The sequence below is a fragment of the Grammomys surdaster genome, unplaced genomic scaffold (assembly GCF_004785775.1).
Source record: "Grammomys surdaster isolate TR1022 unplaced genomic scaffold, NIH_TR_1.0 137, whole genome shotgun sequence".
Classification (NCBI taxonomy): Eukaryota; Metazoa; Chordata; class Mammalia; order Rodentia; family Muridae; genus Grammomys; species Grammomys surdaster.
This window is the reverse complement of record NW_021604595.1, coordinates 1,078,711-1,101,439: the sequence shown is the minus strand read 5'-3', so window position 1 is coordinate 1,101,439 and position 22,729 is coordinate 1,078,711. Positions and strand designations below refer to the sequence as shown.

Sequence of the window (22,729 nt, the reverse complement as noted above, 5' to 3'; positions counted from 1 at the left end):
AGACCAGCTACCTATCCCTCTCTACTCCTCAGAATGTCGTGTGGATGGGTGGGTACAACCCAGTTTGTTTTATGGGTAGGAAAGCTAAAAGGTACTCCTAGCTTCCTGGTTGTCCAGCTGGGAAGACCAGTCTTGCTTTGAAGAGAAATTGGCTTTATAGAACAACTGAGAGGTCCAGAGGTGAAATCTGTGGGCTGAGATGTGGCCGGAACAAGTCCACTCTTACAGTGTAGAGCCTGCTGTTCAAGGAGGGACAGGGCAAAGGCCTGCATCCCCAACACTTCAGACTGGATTAGGAGCCTGTCTCTGGAGCCAGGAAAGGATGTGGGCCCTACACTGCCCATGGCAACTCACAAGCCTGGTGTCACATAGCCTGAGCCAGTCAGCCTGACTTGGGAAGGCTGCATGGAGAACACAGCCCTAAATGCCAGCTGGACCAGCATCAGCTGGAGAACACCGGAGCCCAGCGTGCGGCTCACCTCTCCTCTTTGTTCTTGCAGATGCACTCCCCGATGATCTCCTTGATCTCAGGATCATGCACCTTCTCGAAGCTGGCCGGCTTGATGCCCTGAGGAGAACAGAGCAAAGTTACCTGGCACCACCCAGAGCTGAGGCACCATGGACAACCTGGTGTATCCCATGGCCCAGCTTGCTACCCAGGGCTCTTCCCAGCCTGAGGCCTGGGACCCATTGGAGCCTCCTGGGCTTCACTGAGTTGAGGGCAGAGCTGTGTTCTGGAGCTGAGGGAGCAATGAGGCAGAATTCCAGAAAGGAAAGAACGATAAAGATCCCATAAGTCTACAGTCTCCTCAAGCCTTTGCTTAAAACCAAGATGAGTACCTAGTCAGTACCACCGATCGGGGCAAAGAATGAAGGAGCTGTAGGCTGAGCCACAGTACAGCTTACACAGAGCAGAAATGCTGCGATGGTACGGTGTGTGATGCTCAAACAGAAACTATTAGAAATGGTAGGAGATAAGAAGACGGGACTCCTCAGCAGGCAGAAAGGGCAGGCAACAGACATGAAGGCATCCTGGGAGCTGGGGGCATGCTGGGAGCTGGAGGCAGGGGGCAAGGATAAATCCCATCGTGGCTGTGGAGCCATCATTAAAAAAAAAATACTTCTGGCGATGAGGAGAAATTATAGATACAGAGGAAGAACCAACCAGAAATGGAAACTTCACAGGTCACACACGCAGATGAAAAGACAGGGCAACGAAGCTGCTGGGCATGGAGCAGACAGACAGACAGATACACGGCTCTGTTCCCTTCTCCTCAGAATTTGTGACATTAAGGAGGTGCAGGTTGGCACATAACACACATATTAACTAGGCCACCAGAAGGAGAGGACAGTGAGCGCTGAAGAAAAATAAGACATAGAGCCCGAGACGATGGTGTAGGCAGTCAAAAGATTGCTGTAAGCATGACGCCCAGCGCTCACCTAATTGCCAGGTTTGTTGGCGTACACTTATAACCCCAGCACTGGGAAAGGCAGAGACAGGTAGATCCCAGGACACACTGGCCAGATGTCTAGACAAAATGTTGAGTTCTACAGCTCTGGGTTCAGAGACCCTTTCTCCAAAGTAATGTGGAGACTCAAGGACTGAGGAAGACATCTTGTCAGCACAAGGCCAGTAGCCAATGTTCCTCCCGCTCAGGACATGTTGGGTATATATAAAGCAGCTCCAGCCTCAAACTCAGGCCAAGGTCCTCTACCATGTAGGATCATCATCTGGCACTAACATGCAGCACAGCCTTCCCCTGTGCTGCAGACTGCTGCTGCAGCTGATGCTTCAGATCCAGCAGTGAGCATCCACAAAGCTGTCCCTCAGCTTGGCTGCAGAGCCTGCAGGCAGAGACCCCAGGGCTCCCATACAAGCTGCCCCTCGTCCTGGTGAGGAGCCTCAGCCCACGGTGGATTCCACACTTCTCACAGAGTCTGGGCTTCTTCCCTATACCATCTCCTCCCTGCGGAGTCAAGAGCACTGTTTGTGGTCACTGCCTCTGGCCACAAGCCAGGAAGAGGCTCGGGAGGGAGAGGGAACCACCACCTACTCAAAGCACACAGATATCTCTCAGATCAGAAGTAGGAGCTGGCAGGGTCTAATCTGCTCAATTGCAGGGGGAAGGAAGTAACTAATTACAAAAATAAAATACGTCGAAGGCTTCGACCCTCCCAGGCTTCATCCCTCAGCAAGAGTCAGGCTTTAAAAGCCCTGCTCTTTCAAAAAGGCTTTTTTTCTTCTTAAAAGATAGGACGGAAGGAAAAAGGATAAGAGGGAAGAAAGGAGAGAAACACACCTGCTGTGCCTGGCTGCTGCAGCCCCACTTAGGACAGACAAGAGCAAGAATCTCAGAGGGGTCAGCACTATACTGTCTGCTAGCCAGAATGAGGCGCATGTCCAATCTTCTGCCTAAGATGTGCCTTCCTGTTCCCAGCCCAGAGGACAGTCCACCACCTACTGTGTACAGAACAAGCCTGAAGCCCACTGATCCTTTCCCATATCCCAGACCAATACCACCAAAATCTCTCAGGCCTTTAACACCCTGCTTGGCAGATAGCCCCTTCTTCCCTGGAGTAACTTTACACTAATGTGGCCTTCTGGGAAAGGCCGTCAGCCAAGAACTCTTGCCAGTCGCAACCTATCTATAGTGTACATAGGAGGGGCTCAAAGCAACTGACATAATTCGGATCCAACAGCAAAAGAGGCTCCATACCATCTCCAAGAGGGCTGAGCTGGGTGGGTGGGCCCAGAGTGGAGCTACATGGGTGCCTAGGCCATGCATATTTGCAGAGGTAATCTGCAAGTGGAAATAGGTCCAAGCACAGGGGTCCCACGGAGCTGCCCAGGCTGAGGAGGACACAGGAAGCACTATGCAGATCACAACAACCAAGGTCAGGGAGCACCCCAAGGGCCTGCTGGCCTCTCCACAAGAGCAAAGATGACACATCATGAGAACCAGCAATGAGGAGCCCTGGCCCAGCTGTTCCACCTCAGATGCTGTGTTTGTTCCACCAGCATAGGGGCCACCACAGAGAGAGAGGGGGGACAGCCCAATCTGTTTGCACAGCTGAAGCCTTTGGATCAACTCAAAAATCAGAGTGACAGCTGAACAAGGTCCGAGGTTCCCAGGCTGCACGGTGCTGACAGCTGCCCAGAGATGTGCTTGGCTAGGATGACGGTTTAGCAAAAAGGAAAACAAACTGTGATTCTGAAATAAAGAAGATGGGGTTCCTGACAGCTAGCCTGGGTGCACTTCCTGAAAGGAGGCCCCAGCAGAGTTACAGTCTCTCAAGCCTTAGTTCTTCTTCTTCCTGGTTACTGTGCAGGTAACGGCCTTTGGGCTATTACCACACCATTACTTTTTGCTAGACTTCTTACCCAAGCAAGCTTCAGGGTCCCCAAGAAAAGGTGCCCATGATGGCTCCTTTCCTTGCACAGCTGCCCAAAGGACTAAGCAAGGCTGTCGTCCTTACTAACAGGGTGGCTGGGTGGACTCACACAGGTGACCTTGCGGTAGATCTGGGCGGCATTCTGGCACTCTGAATAGGGGTACTCTGAGGTGGCCATCTCCAGCATGCACATCCCGAAGGCGTAGACATCAACGGACTCATCGTAATGCTCCTCGTACATTTCAGGTGCCATGAACTCAGGGGTACCTACGTGAGGAGCGGCAGACAGTTATTACTGATCATGGCTCCATGGCCCCATAGATGCTCCCAGCCTCCTCTGTATGAGTCCCGTGACACATACGGGACAACAGATCCCAGGGTTTAAGCAGGTGTGCTCTACAGACTGTGTCTAAACCTCATCTGATGGCTCCAGGGATAGCCATCAGTTTTCAGAACCATTCATGAAGAAGCCAGAGGGTAACCTGACAGTGTCACTCTTCTAGCACTGTCTCCCACAACTCTTTTTCTTTCTTTCCTTTGAGTCAGGCTCTCCCACTCTCCTGGAGCAGAGAATCCTAGGCTAGCTAGCCAGTAGACCCAGAAATAGTAACCAAATTTTTGCTTTAAAAATCCAAATCACTCACTAGTCTGGCTAGCCTGCCTGCTCTAAGAAGCCCCTCTCTGTCTCATAACCAACAGGATTAGAGGCTAGTTGCCACTCTACTGGCTGTCACTGTCAGGTAGGTTTGTGCTAGCTAGGGACCCTCAAGCTTAGGCAGCAAATGCTTTTAAACTCTAAACCATCTCTCCAGCCCTATGTTGGTATCTGTTGCCCATTATTTCTGTTTAATATGCATTGTGAGTTTAGCCCAAAATTGAAAAAAATATGAAAATGTAAGTATGGGTTTATGTAAAAGATAAGGAACTACAGAAAAAGCCCATCAGAAATGACAGACCAAGAAGAGACCTCGTGTTGAGAACTTTCATCTTTTTGTACTATTGAAACTCTCTGGTACCACAACTACTGATGTTAAGTATGTTTAAATTTCTTCCCATCCCTTGTCATAGAATAATGAATATACTTCTTAAGCCACAAGATGCATGACAGAGGTGTCCCAGGCAGGGGTGGCCTACAAATGGATCATGTCCTTCCTACCCCTTCGTATATCCTTGGGACCCCAGGATATCCTGGGGGGTTACATGTGCCCAGAGCACAATGATCACTCAGGAGGGTCACCATGTTGGCAGCTGGAACACAGTGAACAGGTCAGCTGACTTGGCAGGAAACCCCAAGTTGTAGGAAGGAAAGGCTCCCTCCCCAGGGCTACCTCTATTGCCCATAATGCTACCCCGTGATACCTCTGCCAGGGACTGTGTGAGACAATGTGTCCTGTGATAATAAGGAGAAACCACAAAACCCTTTCCTGCTAGAGGGGCCAACAAAGGGACTCCAGGGGCGTGACCTGGGCCCTAGAGAACACTGTGACAGAACCCAGGCTCCCACGACTTGGAGCCAGGCCAGCTACAACTTACCACATATAGGAACCCCATCTCTTAAAACAGAGACTCCATTCACTGGCTGTCCACATGATATTAGGGTCAAAAGACAGCAGCATCCCTGGACTTGGACTCTTTGGGGGCCTACAAGAACCGAGGACCAACCCTTCTCTGCAGTGAGTATCCCAGACAGTCTGACTCTGGCCAGGAGAAGGGCCAGAGGCTGGAACTAGCTCTGATCCAGGATAGGAGATCCTAATAATTCCTGATCATGGATGCACTTGACTCATTTTTCCTTTCATCTCACTAGTTAAATCCAAATTTTAGAAATATCATGTACATATGCTCATAGGCACGCACGCATGTGGTTGTCTAGGCTGCCGTCCTACCCGTTAACCTGTTTCATGTTCAGCTGTCAGCTGCAGAGCTTCTTACCCCGGTCTATGACTGCCCTGCACAGCTGCCAGGCACCCCCAGGTCCCTGCAGATGAGTTTGTGTGAGAGTAAAAGTGGCAGTCCCTGCCCCCACCCCAGGTGCTAGGGAACATTCCTCCCACCACTGCGCTCCAAGCTTCTCTTGCCAAAGTCAGGCAAGACTTCTGAGGGTCTAGCCCTGGCCACCTTCTCCTTTCTGATGGAGAGGTAACTCCAAATGTCTTTAGCTACCTCTAGATGACTACAAGACATCTCTGTCCTCTAAGGAACAGGAGAATGTGCTGAAGCCTGGCAGTAGTGGAGCAGGCTGCTCCAGCCAGCATAACACTGTACTCATCCTATCGTACAGAGTCTGTGTGTCCTGAGTCTGCAATGGAAAACAAATGACTTCCTTCATGGGACTCAAAAGCTTTATTTTTATTTTTATTTTTATTTTAGATTTCTTTTAGGTTCCTGACTTTTGTTATAACAAGAACAAATTAACAATTGGCCTTTGCCCGGCTCCTCACTGAGCAGGCAGAGTCCATCTCCCCATGTTCTAGGTGGACCCTGTATTGCCTGGAACTCCTAAGAGCTTACCTGTTACATCTGTATGGTATCCAACAGCCTGAGCCCCCTCCTACTCTCTTCTCTATCTGGCATGCCCAACCATCCAGGACTGACCTGTAGCTCATTCTAGAATACCTATCTTCAGTTCACCTTGGCCTCTTTCCCATTTCACTCTTCAAGGGCAAATTTACAAAGCCTGCTTGGAAACTTCTCAGAGCTCAGGGCCTGGGTGTGTTCCTCACAGAGCCGCCAGGATGGAACACGTAGGCCTTCATCTGACTCCACTATTTCACAGATCAGGAAAGCAAGGCCTCAGTCACTCCCTGATTCCTACCTCCTGCAAGAAGACCTCCTGGATGAGTCAGACCTCAGCAGCCCCAGGGGTCTGCCTTGGACACAATACAAGCATTACAGTACCTACTTCACTCTCAGGTCCTACAAAGGGGCTGTGGGGTTCTCCAGCCCCACCAAAGCATCCAGAACACACAATGAGGAGGCCCATGTAGCCTGCAATGCTACAGCTACTGGTATGCATGTAGCCATGTCTGGCTTTACAAATATATATTTTAAAAATGTAACATATGACATTGTACTTAGCCTAAGTGATCTGAGTGCCAACATTTATCCCCTTCTACTAACAGGCCCAAGAAGAAGCTCCATTTGCAGGGTCTGGGGATACCTGGGTAACAGGCCTTGGGGAGCCCCCATCTGGCCTCAGCCTCCCCAAATGCTGGCACTTGCTGGAAACAGGACTTTCAAGACAGTGCTCATGGGAATCCCCCTAAGTAAGTCTCACCCCAATACCCCAATCAGAAGTATCCAAGCACACTCCTGATCCTAGCCTCTCTAACTTTCTAGGTTTCAACAAGCAAAAGCCAGGGTGACGGGGACACCTCCACAGAGCTGGGCACTCATAATGGTTCAGTGTCTTCCTAGGCCTGCCAGAAACACCATTCCAACATATTCTTATCATCCAAGCCAGCAACTCAAAGTCTTGTTTCCAAAAGGGCAAAGAGCTCACTGGCTGTGGGACACAGGGCCTCAGCTTCCTTAAGTGGGATCAGCCTAGCTCTTTCTGAGGCAGGTGACCGGGAGGAGCCCTCCAGTCACGTGTCAGAGCTCAAGGTCTGCAACCAGAAGTCACATCTAAGGACAAACAAAATCTGGCTAAACCCTTCCCAGAGCTCAGAGTCAGGTGCAGCAACCACAACCACATAGCCTTGAACCCCCACCAATTTCTCTTCATTTTCAAAAGATTTCTTTTATGTGATAAGGGTGTGTGTGTGTTCCACATGTGTCAGGGTGGTGACAGAAGCCATATCCTCTGGAGCTGTAGTTAAAGATGGCTGTAAGCCACCTAATATGAGTGCTAGAAATTAAACTTGTGTCCTCTAGAAGAGCAATACATACTCTAGTTAAGAGCTGAGGCATCTCTCCAACCCCATTGCCTGGCTTTTTAAATGTATGCTCTGGGGATCTGAACTCAGGTCCTTATGGTTATGCTGCAAGTACTCTTCCTAGCTGAGCTATCTTCCTAACTTAGCTCTACCTATTTCCACAGACAGGAAACTGAGACTTCGGTCAATCCCACCATTTTACTCTATCAGGATAAAGACACCAGAGATCTAGGCTCCAAAGGGCTATTGCCCAGACAAGACAGCTACACTAAATATTACATTCCAAAGACACTACTGAAAAGATAGCAGTCCCCCAAGATTGCCACACTGGCCAATTTCTTTCCACAAACAATTCATAAGGGCCTGAGGCCAACCTTCCTCCTTGTCCTGTTCAGGTAAGTAACCAGCCTTGATGGAGGGGCACACCTGACGTCAAGACAGTGAAGAGCCCCAAACAGTTGTTACTGAAGTCCCTCTAATGTTCTTTCCAAACCCCACGAGATCCTTCCCAGCATCTGCTAGACACTTAGTCTATGCTGGTCATTTCAAGGTTGAAACATAACATGATCCAGACCCCTTTATCCTTACATAGTACTTCAGGCTACAATCCCAGGACCCAGAGTACCATCCCCCAAAAGTTGGCCAGGAAGGTCCCTCAGAGGAGGAGAGGCCTGGAGACAAAGCCTGAGGACAAGAAAGGACCCAAACCCTCAGTGCCACCCTCTGTCACCATGTGGATACCATGCTGGGCCTCTCTGATCCTCCTTTCTGGTCAGATACTGCATGCTGTCATTTCTTTGTGCCCCACAGCCTTGGGTATTCCTCTCCCTGACTTCTGGGACCAGCTCCAGTCCCACTTCCCACAAGCAGTGTGATTCCTCTGTGGTAACACTACTTCCTCCTCCTGAGCAGCCACAGTGTCCACCACAGCTCAGAAGCTGGCATCTAGCCCACCACCCTTGGCAGGCAATCACAGGTGGTTCCTGACACAGCCAAGAATCTTGACGCAGAGACCACCCCACCTCTGAGTCTGAAAGGACTCTCAGTGGGAAACAGAGCCAGTATTTCCAGGCAAGCTGGAAGGCAGCGTGTTCCCCACTAGGCAGGTCCTCTCGATGAGCCACCAGAATCCTGAGGCTGCTTGGATACCCAGACACTTTGATAAGTCTCCTGCACCAGGTCTGAGGTAATTAAGCAAATTCAGGTTTCTGAGGCTCCTTGGATGATGTGTGGTTCCCGTGTGCCTAGGGAGAAGAAATGGACTCACCTATCACACTTTTGGCAAAAGATGCTCTTTTAAGGGTGGCCAGACCCAAGTCACCAATCTTCACAGAGCCGGTGGGTCCAGTGATGAAGATGTTGTCACACTTGAGGTCTCGGTGGATGATGGGGGGTGTCCTTGTATGCAGGAACAGCAGGCCCTTCAGGATCTGCCGGCACCAGCTCCTCAGTACCTTGGGCTTCATCACCTTGAAGCGCTTCAGGTACCTGGGGGAGGGGCAGAATCATCAAGCAGCTCACCTGCTGCAGGTCCTTAGGAAGGCTCTGCCTGGCAAAGTACAATCTGTGACAAAGCTCAGTCACATGAATTTTGCTACTGTGTGGGACAGGCAGTGAGGGGAAAGGGAGTCTCAACAGCCCTTCTCCTACCCGGGGAGTCTCAGCTGGATCGAGGCAGCTGAGCCAGGACCACGGCCCTCCACTGGATCTTTTTATTGGAGACCTTGCCACCAAATCCATGCCAATCATAGCCTTAATCTCCTGGATGTGACAAGAAGCCACCAAATGGGCCAGGGTCCCAGTCTAGCATTTGGGTGACAGGAATATCTATAGTCAAATGTCACAAAGGCCAGGCTATCCATGCAACAAGCTGTGTGCTGGGCCCTGGTTTCACCCAGGGAAAGGTAGGAAGTGAAATTCTCTCACTGAATCTGCACAGGAGAGTGAAGCTGTCCAGAAGCAGAAAATATCAAAGGCCTCAGGGTTAAAATGATTCAGAGGAACTCAACTATAGCCACCCAGAGGGGACATTCCTATACTCCCACAGCACAGACCTCAGGAAAGAGTAGCAAACTGCCATGGCCACTGAACTCCCAACCCCTTGCTGTGTTCTGTTTGGCCCTTAGCGTCTACATTTTGCTTCCAGGCCACTAGAACATGCCAGGCTGGCCTCTAGGCAAACAGATATTGGCCAGAAATAAGGTCCCAGACAAAGTAGACAAAGGAACTGTGTCACTGGGAAGTGTCCTACACAGGAAGGGAGAATGGAAAAAGTCCAGTGGTCATGAGAACCAGTCTCATTTGTTATAAGAAGCCAGAGGGAGCCAAATGCTAGGAAGACTATTAGGTCTGAGTCTTCTCACTTGGGGAATGGACTTCCCATGGCTTAGAGAAAGAATATGACTCACAAAAGACACTGCTGAATGGACATTAGATCACAGACACCAACCAGGTTGACCCAAGCATTCCAACACCTGTTACCCTACCACAGGCCCTACCCAAGGCTACTCCAGCCCACATGTGTGCAGCACTTACGTCTTCAGCGTCCCCGAGGTCATCAGCTCTGTCACCAGCACGATACATCGCTTGCCCTTGGCACTGGACTCCCAGAAGTCATAGAAGCGCACAATGTTGGGGTGCTGTAGACCTTTTAGCATCTCCGCCTCCTCTTTGAACCGCTGCCGTTCAAGCTTGGTGAGCTTCCGGTCCTAGAGCCAGAGATAGGTTCACTGGGTGGGTGGTGCCCTGGGCCCTGGCAGCCACTCTTCCTTCTTCCAGGGGAGTGCAGCAGGAGAAGCCTTGGGGGCAAGTACTCCCCAGCAGTGACAAGTAGCAGAATCTACCCTTCCTCTCTACCCACTGTGACAAATGGTGCGCCACAGCTAACCCCTTGGGTCCTATAACCCCAGATGCAGGCCCTGCCTGGGGCCCTCTGTAGGAAGTTGCTCTGAGAAGCCAGAAGCAGCTCACACCGCATGCAGCTGAGCTCTTGCACTTTTACCTCAGAGGCCTCTGCTCCCTCACAGATCATTCATTTCAGAGTACCCGTTAAAGGGATGAAATGTCAGCTTGCTTCTAAAGCATGCACAGTAAGGGGAGGTGCTCAAGACCCAGTGGACTGCAGTGCCAGAAGCCAGCACTGAGGTGATGAAGGGCCATCTTGGCAAAGGCAATGCTGAGAGCAGGCAGCCCAGCTCTCGGAGCAGAAAGAAGCACGCTTCGCCTGGCTTTGGGTGGCTGTGCTTGGTCTCGGTGGCAGAACTAATCACTGTCCCAAAGTTTACAGCAGAGCAGTAAGCAAACATCACTGTAGGTCTAGGGATGTAGCTCACTGCAAGCATGCTTGCTCGTCACACACAGAGCCCTGGGTTCAATCCTCAGCACTCAATGAGGGAAGGCCTGGTGGCCCACACAGCACTTGGGAGGTGGAGGCAGAAGGATCAGAAGTTCAAGGTTATTTTCAGTTATGTATCAAGTTGGAGGTCAGCCTGGGCTATATGAGAACCTGTCTCAAATGAAAGAAAACAAAACCTCATTGCTGTCTTGAAACTTTCATCAAGTTGCCTTTTGCCCTCTGCCCTAGTCCCTGCCTCATTAACCCCAGCAGCCTACCTAGACCCTGACTCTACCCCCTTTCCCAAATCTACCCACAGATTCTCATCCTGGAGCACTCAAAACAACCCCAAAGAGCTCCCAAGCTCCCAAACTCTGCTCCGTGCTTCCCAGTTCTCATGAGACGCCACAGCCATGGGCCCCAGGGTGACCTCCCCCGACTCTATAAACATAGAGAACCCTTCTCAGCTCCACCTAAGTGGAGTCACCTTCCAGTCCTGCTCCCCTACCACACAAGCCAGAGCCACGGGAGAGTGACTAGACAGGTGTTTATATTCGCAAAGGAAACTGTTAACACAACTAAACCCAGAACACAGAAACTCGGAGGAATTCCAGGAGACAGGAAGCAGATGGTTTGAGATAGATCAAGGAGAGATCAGAGCTGAAAGGAAATATAAGCAAAGATCCCGAGGACCCTTTTAGAAGGCCTCACACAATGCCAAGCCAGAGTCCAACAGAAGCAGTGGGCAATAGGGTCATGACAAGAGTCACCGTGTTAAGAAATTATACCCCATGTAGCAGCCACACCCGTTTAGGCCAGACCCCTGCCCCATAACACAGACACTCATCTGACCCATTGCTCATCAGGGGGACAGTAGCTATCACCAACAAGGCCAAATAGCCTAGAGAAATCATAAGTTTGTAAGCAGCACCAGAAAGACAATCATTCAGAGACTTCAAAACAGATGACTAATGTTCTTCCCATGAAAACCCAAGATGTGGACCTGCATATTCGAGAGCAAATTTCTACTCTAAAAGAAAACACCCAGAGATGAGTTCTTACAAGTTTTGAAAGCCGAGCTGGCTTTGTTTAATATGTAAACATAGTCCATAATCCAGTGAAACACTGAGTACAAATGAATTAATCTCTAATCTAGACAGTAAAATGGTAACATGTTCCACTCATTAAAATTATTATTTATCTTAGATAATGAAAGCAAAGCTACACACTCGGAGAAACCATATCCAATATATACATCTGACAAAGGACTTGGCCCCTGAATGGAAAGACAGTAACTAGAAAGGATGCAGCTTCCTACCAGCTCCGGATCCCACATTCCCCTCAAAAAGAAGGTCCATGGAGAGAAAAGAAACACGAGTCCTCAAAAGATGACAAAAGAGCAGGCTCCACCACTGCCCCACCTAACATCAGCTGAAGGACCCCATGCCGGTAAACTGAAACACTTTGTCGACATACCCATAAAACCAGTATGTGCCTCAGCAACCAGAAGGAAAAAAAAAGACAAAACAACAACAAAGCCCTCTTGGTTAAAAACTATTCTGCATGAATCCCCAAAGCATCAGTCTGAATTAAGAAAGTCAGGCATAAGCACGTGTCTGGTGGGAAGCCATTTTGATTGGGAACTGTTATTACACTGACTAATAACAAAAGGGTCAACTTCAACTTCAGAACGGTGGCTGCCTCTGGAGTGGGCAAGACCTGGAACTGAGAATCTGGTGTGCAGGGTCAGTATGGTGTGTGTGTGTGTGTGTGTGTGTGTGTGTGTGTGTGTGTAGGATGTTTTATGTTTTATGTTTGGGAAGAACTGGGGATTGAACCTAGGGCCTTGAACTTGCTTCTCAAATGCCCTACCACTCAGCTACAGCCACAGCCCAACCCATGAGTGTGTGTGTGTGCATGTGCACATGCGCACATGTGCATGTGCCCAAAAGCATATGAAAGCTTGAGATTTACATTTGATTTCTTTTCGGGTTAGGGGAGTAAGACAAGGTTTCTCAGTAACTCTGATTGGCCTCACACTCACAGAGACCTACCAGCCTCTCCCTGTGTGAGCACTGGAGTTGAAGGGATGAGCTACCACACCCACTGGTCATGCCTGTTGTCCTCCATCACTCTCCACCTTATATGCTGAGGCAGGGTCTTGCTTAAACCCAGAACTTACTGATTTTCCTGGTCTAGTTAAGCAGTTTGCTCCAGGGATTCCTTGTCTCTGCCTCTGGGATTAAAAGCAGCCGGTGCCACCCACCCAGTTTACTTACCCACAATGATTCAGATATAAACTAATGCTTTCTCAGCCAGTGATTCAACACCTGAACCATCTCCCCAGCCCTAACTTGAATTTTTCAAGATATATATTTCAGTGTTTATAAATTACACTTCAATGTTTAAAATGTAACAAAAAATAAAAAGTTAAAACTTTCCAAAGACTGAAAAAGAGAGAGAGAGAGAGAGAGAGAGAGAGAGAGAGAGAGAGAGAGAGATTAGAAACAACAAAGAAGACAAACAACTATGTAACCATGGCTCTAAGGAAAGACTTGAAATATATACAGTGGAATAGCATTTCTCTGGATTAAAAAGAGAATGTCTTAGGATGAAAAGGCCTGCTGAAGTCAGGTCAGTAATGAAAACTGACCTACCCTCTGGTTCTGTCCCAGTGAAACTTCAGAATCCTGAGGTCTGAAGGAATTTCCTATCTGCAAAGAAATGGCTCAGGCGACATCGAGTAAGATCAGTGATATTGGTTGTGGGAAGGGTAGCAGCATCTTCAAAGTGCCAACTAAGAATTCTATACCCAGCCAATTGTGCCAACTAAGAATTCTATACCCAGCCAAATGCTCACTACTCTAGGATGGACACTCATGTTCCCATACGTAGGAACTTCCCATGCCCTCTAGATGAAGTGAGCCTACTGAACAGAAATAGATGTATCAGGGTTGGGGACACAGCTCAGCAGGCAAGAGAGCTTTTTGTGCAAGAATGAGTTTGAATATCCAATACCCACATAAAGGCCAGGTGTGGTTGTGTGCATCTAGGACCCCCTATGCACAGTGAAAGGCTTGCTTGGCCATCAGCTTAGCTCCAGGTTCAGAGAGAGCCTATCTCAAGTGAATAAGTAGAGAGCGATAGAACAGGACACCAGACATCCTTTTCTAGGCTCTGCAGAGGCTCATGCAGCTACACACAGACACATGAGTATAAATCACATACTCACACATATGCAAACACATACAAAAGGAATGAAGCTAAATTGACTTTGGAGGGTCACTGATGAAGCAGCTGAGAAAATGGCTCCTGGGCCAGCTCAGCTTCCCCCCAAAGCCTTCTTAGGGCAGCAATATTGTCTCCAATTCCCTTCCCATGGGCCTAGTTAGTGACTTGAGAGAAGCCTCAGAGAACCATTAAAGCCTAAGTTATTTTACAATATTCACCATCGACCAACAGCAGCATATGGCTCAAAGTGCAACGTGTAAGCTGTAAATAAGAAGACTAACATAAATAGTTCGTGGGAGAAGGCACCTTGCATAAGCTACGGTCGAGTATTGCCTTCCCCATGTGTGTACGTGTGTGTGTGTGTGTATGTGTGAGTGCATGCATATGTTTGTATGTGTGTGCATGCATATGTACTCATATACACATGTACACACATTCATGTGTTGATAGTTACCTAATCTAGAGCCTGGCACAGTATTAATGATATCAAGTAGCTAAAGGCAATAAATTAAAGACACCAAAGTCATGAATTGTTAGCAATGGTGCCTCTAGGAGTGGAACAGAAAGTGGAACAGAGATATTTTAATACATTCCATGCCAGCAGAATGTTTTATCAAGGTGCCATGTTCCTTGGTCATTTAAGATTAGATCACACATGCTCTTTGGAGCACAGCCTTCTCTTCACTAGGTTATCCAAGTTATCCTCATCTGTTGCTCCGACATTCGCTGGTCATGCATAGGGGAGACAAAATGGCAGCTTCCAAGGTGGGAAGACGGGCATTCAGGAGCACTTAGGTCTGACAGCCCAGGTGATCAGATAACCTAACCCGTGCTTTAGGGCAGCATGAACACACATACGAGACCACTGAATGGTGGTGGTAGAGGCAGCACACACCTTTAATCCCAGCACTCGGGCCGCAGAGGCAGGCAGATCTCTGTGAGTTTGAGGACAGCCTGGTCTACAGAGCAAGTTCTGGGATAGCCAGGACTACACAGAGAAACCCTGTCTCAAACAAGAAAAAAGTGAGAGTTGCTGCCTAGAAAGTTTGAGCGTCTGCAGGTAACCACCCCTGTGGCAGCCCAGGGCCACAGCACCATCACAACAGCCCCAGTGGGTGATGGCTGAGGGAGTCAGGCCCAAGAGGCACATGTTGCAAGAGTGCAGTATCTTTCTACAGCAAGGGAAGAGAAGCATGCCTTCTGAGGACTGCAAGAGGGTGAGAACCACACTCAGGCCGTGTTGGCAGAGTGCTGGCTCACATGGGCACAGCGCAACTGGTGGCAAGCCTCTTTCCAGAGCACAGGCTTGTGGTCTGAGTCAAACCAAAGAAACACCACAGGACTTTTTTTAAGCCGTAAAGAATGAAGATATGTTATTTGTAGAAAATGAATATAATTGGAATAGTCATAGCAAGAGAATGATATCTTCGCAGAAAGACAATTATTACAGGTTTGCTCTCATTTGTGGGTGCTCGAGTTTGTACAAACGTATAAAGCCACGTACAGACAGGTAACAAAAGAAGAAGTGAAACTTTCCAGGAGAACAAAGGGAACCACTGGGAAGAGAGGGTGCCCCAAGGGAGAGGAAGTATGGAGAAATATGCTCAAAGTATATCATGTACTTTCATGAAAATGTAACCCAGTACAACGGTTGTTAATTTTTTTACGATACATGTATGAGTATTTTGCCTTGCATGTATATCTGTGTACCATGTGCATACCTGTTACCTGCTGAGGTCAGAGGAGGCTGTTGGATCCCCTGGAACTGGAGTTACAGATGGTTGTGAACCACTACATGATTGCTGGGAATTGACCCAGGTCTTTTGCAAGAAGAACAAGTTCTCTTAGCTGTTAAGCCAATTCTCCAGCCCCCAAATACTATTTTTAAGCAAAGAAAGGCTCTGGACTCTGGGTCCAGGACTATCCTATGAATGGAGAGTAGGCCTAGTTTGGGCTCCAACTAGTTAAGACAGAATGGGATTACAGGCCCCTGGAAGAGCTCAGGCCTACCCAAAGATTCACTTCCCTTGTGTGTTCACACTCAGTGGTACTACCATCCTGAGGTCAGCAGGTATCTGGTCAGGTAGCACAGAGCTGCAACTGCACATCTGTGTCTCTTCTGTCCCCTCACCTCTTGAAGCACCTCAGTATTCTATAAAGGTTCAGTGTCCCTGAATGTTCCACACTCCTAGAAAACAGGGCCTCCCTCCACCCTCAGGTCCAGGCCCACTGTTCCTACTGGTGTGGTGCATATTCTTCTGCTCACAGTCTAGGGCAAGTGAAGGTGTGTGATCTGGAAGTCTGTGGGCAGGATAAGTGTGCAGGGTGTGATGTCTGAAAGGGTGAAGCCACTGTATCCTCCAAGTTCTGCCTCAGGTCAGCATCTAGGAAAGCAAAAATCCTTAGGGGAAAGTCACCAACAGACAAGAAAGTAAACATGCAATTGCCCACTGAGGCAAAAACTAAGGCTGAAGGAGCAAGTGGGCATGGCCAGCCAGGGCACCCAGCCGCCAAACAGAACCCTCTCCCTAGGCAGCCTGGGAGAACTGTGATTCCCCACTCTCTGTAAGACACAGAAAGAGCCGGTATCTTTGCAGGAAGAGGCTTCTGGGAGGACATAATGAAGTGAGACCACACAAGGTATAACACAAGCAGGCTGGGTACAAACCCAGGACGGCAGTGGGTGTCAGCTTGTGGATGGCTCTGGAAGCTGGTTTCAGGCTCCCAAGGGTTGGCTAGACTTGGTACCCCTGTGACCAGCAGAGAAAGCTCCTGGTTTCGTTCTCTCTTATACCAGCTGCAAAGGAGAACCCCAGCCCCTCTTATCATCATCCGGGCAACAGTCATATGTATCACCAAGCAACCAGGGTGTACCTCCCTATTCGTGTTTAAGAAAAGATATTGCCATGAAGGTCAAAGTGTTCCTCACAGCTACCAGATAAAAATAGCGGATACAGATGTGACCCGGGAAACCAGACAGTGGATGATATGTACCTAGAGTCAGCCCCAATGCTTCAGAGAGAGCAACCATCAATGATGCATCCCACTGCCGGCCTCCTCAGTCCAAGCATGTGCTCAGATTGAGGGTTCAGGACTCAGGGAAGTCACTGGCGGGCACCTGCCCTACCTAGTCTTCTTTGTCAAGTTATCTGAGGCAGAAACGTGTACCGGAAAGTCTGGCGCCTCACTGCCTTTGAAGATAATGCTATTTTCTTCAGAAGGGAATGAATAGGGGCAGAGAAGAATGACAGGTGTCAGGTGACTGGAGGCCCTGCTCTCTCAAGGCCAAGCTCCTGACCCTAGGACTCTCAGTCAGTCACTGACCGAAAGATATGGGTACCCTCACCAATGGGGAGGAAGCCACTGTAAATAAATAAATAATGTAGATTAATTTTTAATATAAACACCAAAATGCCAACTTATCAGGGCTTAACTATTTTAAATGACCTACTGGTTCAGGACAGCATAAATCCAAAAGTATCAGGTATCAGGAACGGCTTTAAGGTTCCCTTCCCATTTCCAACATTCTGGAAATATCAACTCTCTCTCAATTGTAAGCGTCTCCTATGTGATCCAAGGCCAGGCATCAGCTCTCCATCAGCCACTTCACAACTAAGTCCATTTGCAAGGTCACCTCCCACTCCAGTTGAATTTGGCATCTGACTTCTGCAAGCCTGACAATGCATCGGTGTTCTCAGTCTCTTCTGACACTCCTCTAGTCCTCCTCAGCATAAGATTCTGAGATACAGCACTTTAAATAAAACCCTTGTGTACCTAAGATTCTGAGGCCGAACGTACTTCTCCAAAACTGGGTGACCATTAGGAATTAATAACGCACAGCTGACCAGAAAGAAAATAAATTTTACTGAAAATGTGCCTTCTCTGCACCATGGGGAGATTTTGTCAGCAGTACCAGGTACCTATAGGGTGATTTTAATTATCTTAGGAGAGACTCTGGGCCTGGCATAAGTCTGTCTATCTTCTGGTGTATGTCAATGGACTCTGAGAAGGTCTCCACTCGATCAGTAAAAGACAAAGAAGGTCCACAAGCCATAGAAGGGATGCTTCACACGTCTTCCCAGCACTTATGAGACCTGGATCCTGTGTTTCCCCCATCAGGACCAGCAGCCACCTCATCAATCAATCAATGGATCAATCAATCAATCAGGAAGCTCCACCCTTGCCATGGGTACCCAAGCTATGAGTGGGGTAGTTTGAGGGCAGGCTCTGTGTATCTTACCCCCACACACACGCACACACTCTAGGGCTTGGATTTCAGGAAGCCACGGTCTGCCAAAATAAAGTTGTCACAGAGCAGAGAGAATCATTGTGGAGACCAGCAGACCTGTCACCATGTAGTATGGAAGGAGAGAGAAGTTCACATAAAGACCAGGAGAAAGAAAGTTAACAGGGGATGGCACATGACAGATGGTGATCCAGACACAGAGCTCTTCTGAGGCCTGGCCAACGACATATAGGTGATGAAGGTGTAGGTTGCCTGGACCAATTGCTAGGCCTCAAAGTGAGTGGATGGGAGACATGAGCCTTCTTCAGGACACACACAGGCATGGCTGACCTCACTAAACTTCTCTAGTAGCCTCAGGATGCACAGAGACCAAGTGGATACCAGGCCTTTTCTCTCACAAGTGCCACCTGGGAGGTGCCTGTTAGCAAGGAGTCCCTCTGCATACCACTCCATCCCATAAGCAGGCCAGGTCAAGGAGGTACAGGAGAGGAAGGAACATTTTCATAGATTCATAAGCAGCCCCTGAAGGGAGAAGTAACATTCAGGCATTACCCAACTGACTGTGGGAAAGAAATCAGAGGGTCTTTGGACATCTCCTACCTATACATCTTATGCATGCTGCCCACTTGGGCTTCCCAGTGAGTCTGAGAGATAGCCACAATGCCCGGAGCCGGCCTGTCTTTCATTTCACTGTGACCTTCTAAAATAGTCCATGTGAGTGGCTGAGGCCATATCAGACAGATCAGGTAGAGAAGCTAGCCACCCTCTGTCCTCTGAGTACCAGTCAGCTGACGCTAATCTACAGCCCACACCTAAATGCTATAGCATGCCTGGTGAAAGGAGGGTGAGGTGGTAGCCTGCAACGTACCCAGCAGTCAGAGTGAACCAGAATTCCAGAGACTCACTGTCTTCTTTAGAAGCATATAGTATACATATATCATGGTGTACTCTCTGTCAGATGAAAGCCCCCATCCAATAGAACACACCTAAGTTTAACCCACAGGCTCTGGACCATGCTTCCTGCTCACCAAAGAAACCCAAGAGACCTGGCCCTGCTGACAACTACCTTAAACAATGGAGACCCTCAGCCATATAGTCCCTCAGGGCTGAGGGTCCTGTCCTGGAGGGAGATGGGATAGCAACAACCCTTTAGCCCAGTCTCCTCAATACCACGTGATGGGCAGTGATGCCATATCTAAGGAGAGCTTGGTTCTAGCTGGGATGGGGCCATTTTTGGGGAGGGAGGGCAGGCAGATGCCAGTGGGGAGCTTGTGCACCTGCACTCAGCAGTGTCAGATATAACAGAGCAGCTGAGCAAAGAAACAGGTGGACACGCCAGGAACATCGGGTGGAGCTGGGTGCAGGGCATGTGGGTGTTTCATTTCCAGGTAGAGGTGTTACAGTTTACAGAGTCAGCCTACAACTCGGGGGAAAACAGGGGAGAACACTCACATGCAGCCTGTTCCACTCCTCAGGACAGCACCCAAGGGCCTTCTCTCCAGCCTGTGGTGGCCCTACAGGATCTAAGCCACAGCCCACGCCTTGCCCCTGAGCAATGCCACCTGGCCACCTTCCCAGGAACTGGCATCATCAGCGATAATTACGAGCAGAAAGCCTAGGGCAGGCTTACGAGTGGCAAACATGTCAGGAGAAGTGAAGGGTGACTTGGGAATCTTCATCCACTCCTCCTACTCCTTCTAGAAGAAAACATCACTGCCGCACTTAGAAAGGGTGTTCACCATGTTGTACGCTATTGTGAGACAGAGGATTAGGGGAATCTAAGCCCCACTACCACCCAGAACTACCTCAGACCCTTCAGAACAGCAGCTGGCTTCACCTGCAGTGTGTGTACCAATGGGGACCAGGGTGTGAGTGGACATAAGCAATTCATGTTTGGTGGGAACAGATGACCTCATCGTGTTTGGAGGGATCAGCTAAGAGACAGAAAGCCACCTCTTTGGACATCACCTATTCCAGAGTACCTTCCTTCAAATGAAAGGGGCACACACCTCCCCAAAGGAATTCCCAGGGACCCTTCCTATCCACGCTATTGTGAGTAAGGGATTGAGGGCATTGACCTCTGACACCACTCTGATCCCAATATGAGGCTCAGTGCTCTCCAAAGCTAGACTGGAAGCCAGCATGGCTGTTTCACCCTGAATGCCAGCCATAAATTGTCCTGGCCCTGAGTGGAGTCCCCACTGAGGACAGCAGCCGACAACAGAGGCTGACACTATGAGTGTGGACAACTGTAAAGGGAGGACATGGTAGAGGAGAGCCACTTCAGAGGAGGACAGTGGTGAAAGGGGGCCATCACAGAGGAGGGCCACCATGGAGGAAGACCAGTTGTGGAAAAGGACCTTGCTTTCCTTCTTTTCTTTCTCTCTTTTTTTCCTGGCTTTTGAGACAGGGTTTCTCAGTGTAGCCCTGGCTATACTGAAACTCACTCTGTAGATCAGGCTGGCCTTGAACTCAAGAGATCCACCTACCTGTGTATCCCAAGTGCTGGGATCAAAGGTGTGTGCCACTACCACCCAGCTACATCAATTTTCTTAAGGGAATATTGGTTTTATGCTCATGTAGAGAAGCAACTTGGAAGCCTTGGATATTGCCTAAACTAGACAGTCATACAGAGGGAACTTCAGAGAGCATACAAGCCAAGAAGCCCCCTGCCCTGGAGACCCCTCCTGAGGCCCATCCTGTACCTCCCTGAATCCCTGAAGGGTCCAGTCCCTCTTGAGCTGACATCCCACGTGTCTGATTTCTAGAAAGGGTAGGCCCTACCTCATAGCCTCTCTCCTGTGGGGTCACCTAAAGATAGATTTGGACGGCATCATGGCCACGGATCAGCAGGATTAACACAGCCCAGTCAGCAGGGACAGCTCCCTCGGGTGAGGCTGTGGAATTCTGCTCAGTCAGTTTCAAATGTCAGGTTTGAAGGACTGTCCACTCCCTTGGGGGCTGAACTCTGGCAGCCTATCTTACCGGGCAGAGGCTGTATCCTATCACGTCCAACACTTGAGGGCATCTCAGGGTAAGTAGCACTGGTACGGGGTCTTAGCATTCTGCTGAAAGCTGTGGCCCCCCTCCATTCTATACAAGCTAATGGCCACACGTGAAGCTCGGAGCACTCAAGAGGGTTGGGAAGTGTATGTGTTGCTGTATCAAGCCCATTTCTGGCTCAGTACTGCTTCTTAAACTGTGTGTTACAACCTCAAATAGGATAGCTGAAGATGGATGGAGGAAACAGAAATCTGGCAACAGCAAAAAAGGTTTATGAGGGCCAGCTAAGTGGCTCAGCAAGTAAAAGTGCCTGCCGTGTAAGCCTGGTGACCTAAGTTCGATCCCTGGAACCCCACAGTGGAAGAAAAGAATGAACTCCTTGAAGATGTCTTCTGACCTCCACACCCACACCCTGGCACACATGTGCCTGCACCTGCATTTAACACACACAAGACAAAAATACATAAAATTTAAAACCAGGAAAGTAATTTTAAAAGGCTTATGAAAAGGCACTGGCCACATACTGCCTCAAAAGCAAATGCACAGTGACTTCGTAGTGTTCCCAACAGCATTTGCTGGTGTTAAATCACCAGACTGAGCTGCAGCCATGACCCTGAACACATGGCATGAGCACTATCCCTGCGTCTGAACAGACTCCTCTGTGCTGTGAACTGCAGTGTTTTTACTACATACACACACACCGTGTGCTACTCTCATAGAAACACAACGGTCTAATCATGAAACATAGAGACTAAATATTTTCTGTCATCCCTCAGCATATAAGTAGTGCCAAAATAGCAACTCTTTGGATCGTGTTAAGAATGTTTGATTTTAAAATTTCTGTTTGAGCTGCTGGCTTACATTTCTTTTTTTTTTTTTTTTTCCAAAATGAAGACTGTAAGAGCCAGAAGATAAGGGGTTTCACTGTGAGATTGTATCTTGTTGTAAAGTTAGAAGCCTTGCCCAAAAAGTTTCACCAACATGAAGGAAAAAAAACATGAGCTGAAAAAAGACAAGACACATGCCAAAGTTGATGGGGGAGGGGGGAAACCATAACACCTCAACCCTACACAAAGAACTCCAGGCAACTCAGGAATGCCCAGAGTGCAGAAAAATGGTCTTCCCCAGGGAGGAGCACACCCATTGGTTATCCTATGCCAAATGGTCAGCCCTGAAAACACACATACACGTAACATTATACAGACTGAGCAGGTAGCAGTTAGGGATATGTATGGTATACAAAGACATCTATGCATGTCAACAATTAATGAAAAGAAGAGACCACACATTTGAAAGAGATCAAGGATGGGAACACAGGAGAATGGAGTGCGTTTGGCATAGTGTTGCTTACATTTTAACGTTAATTTGGGTCTTTAAAACTGTTTATTTGAGTGTCTATACATAATTTTTTGGAACCTGTCTCTGATTGGTTCTGTTTGGTTAATAAAAATATCAACAGCAAATAGCTGAGAGGGACAGACAGACAGAGGAGAGATTTTAGAATTTCTCAGGATTGGGACCAGGAAAGGGAGAGGGAGAGGGAGACAGAGAGGGAGAGGGAGAGAAAGGGAAAGGGGGAGGGAGAGGAGAGGGGAAGAGGGAGAGGGAGAGGGAGAGGGGAAGAGGGAGGGGGAGGGGGAGGGG

At 48.8% G+C, this 22,729-nt stretch overlaps 1 protein-coding gene across 2 annotated transcripts in view; it reads right to left on the bottom strand.

Annotated features, from left to right (window-relative positions):
• Positions 1–22,729, bottom strand: part of Wnk2 (WNK lysine deficient protein kinase 2) — a 104,984-nt gene that overhangs the window by 52,931 nt on the left and 29,324 nt on the right. For both annotated transcript variants that reach the window (XM_028763240.1, XM_028763241.1), the window contains 4 exons: positions 9,807–9,979; positions 8,539–8,759; positions 3,503–3,660; positions 480–568 (listed from right to left, as the gene is read on the bottom strand). In XM_028763240.1, coding sequence (XP_028619073.1) covers positions 480–568; positions 3,503–3,660; positions 8,539–8,759; positions 9,807–9,979 — 641 coding nt within the window. The remainder of the gene's footprint in view (positions 1–479; positions 569–3,502; positions 3,661–8,538; positions 8,760–9,806; positions 9,980–22,729) is intronic.